Genomic DNA, 5,611 nt, shown 5'->3' with positions numbered 1-5,611 from the left:
TAAAAACTTTGTTGATCCTCTTACCAAGGGTTTAGCCAGAGAATTGGTAAGAATGACAATAAAAGAGATGGAATTAAAACCCTTTACTTAGTCACCTATAATGGTAACCCAACCTGAACTGAAAAGCCATTAGTATTAGGTTTAATGGGTAACAACAAGTTACAGCAATGTGATTGTTAGCACTGACATTGAGAAATTTTCCATCACAAAATAAATAGTGTTGTCCGTTATGATGAGAGGTTGAGATGGACTCTTAATGAAGTTCTGAAATGTGTCAAATAACGGAGCACATAGTGAAATTCACCTATGTGAACATAGAAGTGGTGCTGCTTCTCATAAGGGTTTGGGTTTGCTCTCGGGATTGTTCATGAAACCAGGAAACAAGCACATGGCCATAACAGTGTTGAGCAAAATTTGAAACTCTTACAGAGACTGAACATTTTTATATGTATAGGTGTCTCCGGTCTGTCTTGAGAGTAATTGGTTTAAGGTCTTACCACCAATAACTTTGACAAGGTTCAGAGATAACTATACTAACAAGATGTTTAAGTTGATAAACACCTTTTGTATGCATAACTATGTCATAGTAGTTTGGATTGAGAGAATAATTGATCAATCAATGTGTGGGATTGTTGGATTTTAATCTCATAAGATATTAAATCCAATGGGTTTGATTGGTCAATTACATGAGAAATTGCACCTACACACTTGGTTGAAAAATCAGTTTTTCTCTTACAAAAAAAAAATCCATTTTTGAACTTGTCTCACATTGGATAAATACAAGGTTGGTTTTCAGTATTTCAATAGGAGCTGATTTACACTCCTTAGAATTAGTGGAGGAGAGTACGGGGATTCGATACCGTGCAATGCGCGTGCACGCGTGTGCGCACGTGTGTGTGGCGCAATGAGGTGCTTTAGAGGCACACTTTGCTCACACTCGCGAGGCTCGCGATGGACGGCTCTGGCTTTGGTGCATTGATCACCATTGATCACTGTTGATGAGATCAACGATCACGATTCGGTCGGGTGTGATCAAAATGCACAATTCTAAGTTAACAGTCACTAACTGTTAACAAGTTTTTAAACAGTCACAATGTTTAAAATTGTGACTGTTCAAGATGCATTCTTTAAATCAGTACCTACATTTTCCTCATACCTCTTCACAAATTATTTAAGGAGCATGAATCAGATTCCAAAACACACAATTTCGAAATTCACTATCTCTCTCTCTCTCAGTCCAGTCCGTTATAGTCTCACAGAAGGTTTCTTTGGAGACTCTTTAACTTTTCTAGTTGTAGATTCTCGCCCAAGGCTCTGTTGTATCCTGAGAACGAATTTGCCTAGAACCCAATAGCAAACTCAGTAAAACCGAATGGGGGCAAATAACGTTCTAAAGACTGTTTTCAGATGCACCTCAAAACTTCTCATCCAAAGTTACAGTGACCCCATCTTCCCCAACACCTTCTAGTTTCTCAATAGCCTTTGAGAGACTGGGCTTGATCACTTTAAGACGAAGGCGCACATCCTTCGATGACCGACCAAAAACAGATGGCGATCCTTTGACACCCGCCTTATAGAATACATGGGCCAACATGATGACCCATTCCTTAATCTGTCCCATTTGAAAGCCTATGATAGAGGACTCATAGGTTTTCAACCATGGAGAAAATTCTAACCATGAGAGCTCGTTGGTAGGCTGGTTCATAATGCAATCCATCATTGCGGCAATAGTGTTCAGAGCCGGCCCCACAACCACCGAAGGAGGGGCAGCAGAGGGCAACATGGATGCAAATTTCGCCACCGAACATGATACAGGGTACTTGTCATATGTACGAAGACCCTAGATGCAGATGGGATCTACGGTCTCATAACCCAGAGGAGCGATGTCATTTTTGACAAGGTACTCCTACTCCCCCCGGACCAATGCGAGTTCCTCGTCGTAAGACAGTGCCTTGGACGGTGAAACCGATTCAAAGTCCACGGCTTCACCTTCAGGTTGGACCCCTGGGCCAATGGGAACATTGAACTCAACAGAATTAACAGTCATAAACCTTGCATCACGATGAACTTTCGGCACTATTGTCTCAGGCGGTGCTTCAGTCAGCATCGTGGCCGTAATAGGCTCCTGTATCTCAGTGGTAGCATGCTGTAACCCCGAAACTGGCGGTTTAGGTGCGTCATTGGTTGACGGGCCTTCTAGGGTAGCTTCTGCCTCAGGGACCAGTTCAGTACACACCTCCTATAGCACCTCCGCAGGGGTTTCTCCTTCTCGTGCAACGGCAATTGGAGTGCTGCCATCGATGCCAACACTTTCAACAGCCTCCCAACCCTGACTGAGGGGCTGCAATGACTGCAATTCTCGCACCAGTCGCCTGATATTAGGTGATATTGGTATGGTAGAAGGATCCACCTCAAAGGGCATCTGCGATGAAAAGCACAAACAATCAGTACCCAACTTATTCGCAATGCAGAACTAATACACACGGTAACGCTACACATACCTTTTCACCCAGAACGTCCTCGCAAGGGACCTTTGGGGCCTCCACACTAGGCTGTGGGCTTTCTGATTCCACATGCTTCAGAACAAAAGACTGTAAGCAAATTAGTAACAAGAGAAAAACAAAACTAATCGCAATCAGAATGGTGTAAATATATCAGAGAATAAGTTCTTACTAGATCAACCTTTTCAAGCTCCCTCCTCCTCCGAGGACGAGATGCCATCTTCTTCATAGGTCCGCCTGAGACATGGGCGGAAGTAACCTTCTCAGCAGGAATGGGCATTGCTGATTGCGTCGACTCTGTATCAGGCACGCTCCTCGCTTCAGGTATTTGGGTAGGAGGCTCTAGCCTGCCCTCCTCTCGACCTAGAGGCTGTGAATGCATGCCTGTATTGTCCCCAACTCTGGATGATGCTACATCTGATGTGGGGGACCGTGGCACAATGGGCACAGGTGGATCAGCAATGCGATGTACCCTCGCCAACCTAGGTTTCTTCTCCATGGGACGGCTACCTTCCCCTTCCTCAGCAGTGAGGCGCTTCTCCTTTCGAAGTACACCGATGAATTCACCCTTCGGCAAGCTAGGCAGGGGACTAGTTGGCCTCTGCTCTTGATCTGCGGCATGACCTTCGGGGAGGCCATGATGTGATGTGGACAGGGATCTGATCCCATGAACATTTATAATCCCCCAAACAAGGCACAAAGGTAGGCAAATTGATGGGACTTGCAGCGCAGATCAGGGCGATAGGCTGTGACTTGATCTTTACTAATACGATCTATGTACGCGATCACACCGGGCCACAGGATGAGGCGCACCATGCCTGAGACGGGATGTGTCATCTCCACAACGCCTTGTTGGTCATCGTCCTCAGGAACATTAATGCCAACACAAAACGGCATGGCATGCCGAACACAGCGGATGTATGGTCTTCACACAAAACCTTCAGTAGATGACAACTTTAATTCAACCTCGTTAATCTGAAAATTGTTGTGCCTTGTTGCAAGAAGCCAATGCTTTCCACGACAAACCCCCAATGTTTGGTCTTCAGTGTCATCCCCGTTCAAAGTTGTGATGCTGACTCGCATCGGAGAAAGAGGACGAGGAGTCACACTGAGCTCTAGACGCTTGCATATGAACATGAATAGGAAAGGGGCAAAGACGTAGCTGATACGTCTCTTGAGACTCGGGTCCATTATCTAATGAATAGTGTCGTCTATCTATTCGAACAAAAATCCCAAAAAACATCGACGCGAGTGGAATCTAATGGCCTCCCGACAACCATCAAAGTAATAGGAACTGTACGGAGGCCGTAATCAGGTAATCCCAAAAAAAAGGAAACGGGATGCTATGTACAGGATAAAGGTGGTAAGGTGACACTGGCCCTCACCCCCGCACACCATTACATCTCCCCTACCATTGGACTCAAACTAGTAGGTGATCCATGCTTAGAGAGGCATTTTACCTCGGGTAGTTGATTGGTCAATTTGGGACTTGAACACTGCAATATCTGCCAATAACTCCTCATAGAGACCCGATAGATTAGCAAGGAGAGACTCGGGAAATTGCAGATGGTGGTTAGACATCGCCCCACCAACGGGTAATGCCAATAAGGCGGCAACATCTTCAACGGTGATCGTGAACTTACCGAACGTGGCCACAAACGTGTGAGTACGACAGCACTAGTGATCCAGGAGGGATTTCACGTATTTTATCCCCTCTTTACTAGGGAGGTCCATGAAGCAGTCCACAAAGCACAGGAGACCGGAATCCCACAAAAGACAACAGTACATAGGGTTCTCTAAAATGTAACACGCCCAACCAGAATAACTATTGAGTGATTTGGAGCTATTCGCCCTGGGCTCTTGGCATTTAAACGACACCGACTGACTCAGTCGGTCGTAGAGACACATTAACTCAGAACCCTCAACAACGTCAAATGCGCCACTCTCACCCTTGGCCACCGGCATTGGAGGCCAAAACCCCTTACCACCGTCAGCCATCCTGGCTGCCTCTCATTCAGATAACAACTCTATCGTATCGACTACCCTGACAAAGTCGACAAAAGGGCATTCAGACGTCTTCTGGCGAGGAGCCATTGGTGATGGAGAAGAGAATAGGAAAAGGTATGGACACAAGCCAGAGAAGGAAGAGGTGCCGAGTAAACAATACCACACAGAAATCAAATAGTCCAAAATTAACAAGTGAGCAAAGTAAAATGGTGTGAATGGGTGGACTATCCTTTTATAGAAACCCTCTCACGTGTCGGGAATGACAAATGGCGTCGGGGAAAACAAACAAGCATGATTACAGGCCCTTCGTTGATGCTTAATGAAAAAAGCGAAGTATAGACTTACTAAGACACCATCCAAAAGGGCGGGATATATGGTGCATCGATTTTAAAAGAGATGTCTTATCAGATACCGCCATTTTAATAAGCAGTTATCGTATCAGGGCACACGCACGAGTGTGTCGCATTTAAGACGATGCGATGGTTAAGAAAAGTGCTCACATGGCTGCCATGTCATCAACGCCTATTTATCTTCCTCATCATTCAAACGTAACAGCATACGAAAGGCCACCGAGCGCTCAAATATCGATTAACATTGTGCAAAGACACTACTTTAACACATAGGGGGCTGAATGCCCACACTTGAAGAATGTCGTGTTTTGTCTTTTAATAATTTATTCCTTATGAATGGGCAAAGGGGTTAAATTGAAGAAAGGTAAGATCTATTATATGGATGGCTGAATCATGTTAGATGATTGGACAAATTTTTAAAAATTTCTTTTAACCTTTCGGGAATCGCATTCCTTAGTTTCAGAAAAACTGCATTTTTGTAAGATTGTTCTTGCACCAAACCAGATCAGGTTTGAAACAAAAAAGAGGGATATGTATATCTTATACGGATTCTACAGATGTAGCTCCCAAAGTGGTAGTTCACGCCCAAATTGAATCCCAAAACTAGCTTCCACTGAAAATGGCACAGCTTAGAGTGAAGTCGATTTAGCAACACAGTTTTTAGCAAAACTGTAATTCAACTGTATGGATAACATTTCTCTGAATTTTTGTTGCAAAAATTAGAGTAGAACTGATCAAATCAGTCACAAGACT

At 44.4% G+C, this 5,611-nt stretch overlaps 1 protein-coding gene across 3 annotated transcripts; it reads right to left on the bottom strand.

Moving 5' to 3' along the window:
- Positions 1-1,704: 1,704 nt before the first annotated feature.
- LOC148871654 (uncharacterized) lies at positions 1,705-4,606 on the bottom strand. Of its 3 annotated transcripts, none has more exons than XM_088968792.1 (3): positions 2,674-4,606; positions 2,502-2,591; positions 1,705-2,422 (listed from the first exon to the last, which is right to left on the bottom strand). In XM_088968792.1, exons 1-3 carry the CDS (start codon positions 2,998-3,000, stop codon positions 2,240-2,242), a joined length of 600 nt encoding a protein of 199 aa, XP_088824918.1. In that variant the 5' UTR covers positions 3,001-4,606; the 3' UTR covers positions 1,705-2,239. The 3 variants fall into 3 exon arrangements, with proteins under 3 accessions (XP_088824918.1, XP_088824919.1, XP_088824920.1); XM_088968793.1 differs by having other exon boundaries at positions 2,683-4,605; XM_088968794.1 differs by having other exon boundaries at positions 2,502-2,576; positions 2,683-4,605.
- Between the last annotated feature and the right edge of the window lie 1,005 nt (positions 4,607-5,611).

Source organism: Nelumbo lutea, chromosome 2, assembly GCF_056320005.1.
Source record: "Nelumbo lutea isolate HS-2025 chromosome 2, American lotus-T2T, whole genome shotgun sequence".
Lineage (NCBI taxonomy): Eukaryota > Viridiplantae > Streptophyta > Magnoliopsida > Proteales > Nelumbonaceae > Nelumbo > Nelumbo lutea.
This window is presented reverse-complemented; position numbering and strand designations above follow the sequence as displayed.

Excerpts from the sequence above, each read along its gene's own strand:
- LOC148871654 (XM_088968792.1), bottom strand. The coding sequence starts at position 3,000 with ATGGAGAAGAAACCTAGGTTGGCGAGGGTACATCGCATTGCTGATCCA. Across the intron at positions 2,592-2,673 it reads AGCTTGAAAAGGTTGATCTA|TCTTTTGTTCTGAAGCATGT; the intron begins GTAAGAACTTAT and ends ATTTGCTTACAG. Across the intron at positions 2,423-2,501 it reads AGGACGTTCTGGGTGAAAAG|ATGCCCTTTGAGGTGGATCC; the intron begins GTATGTGTAGCG and ends TTTTCATCGCAG.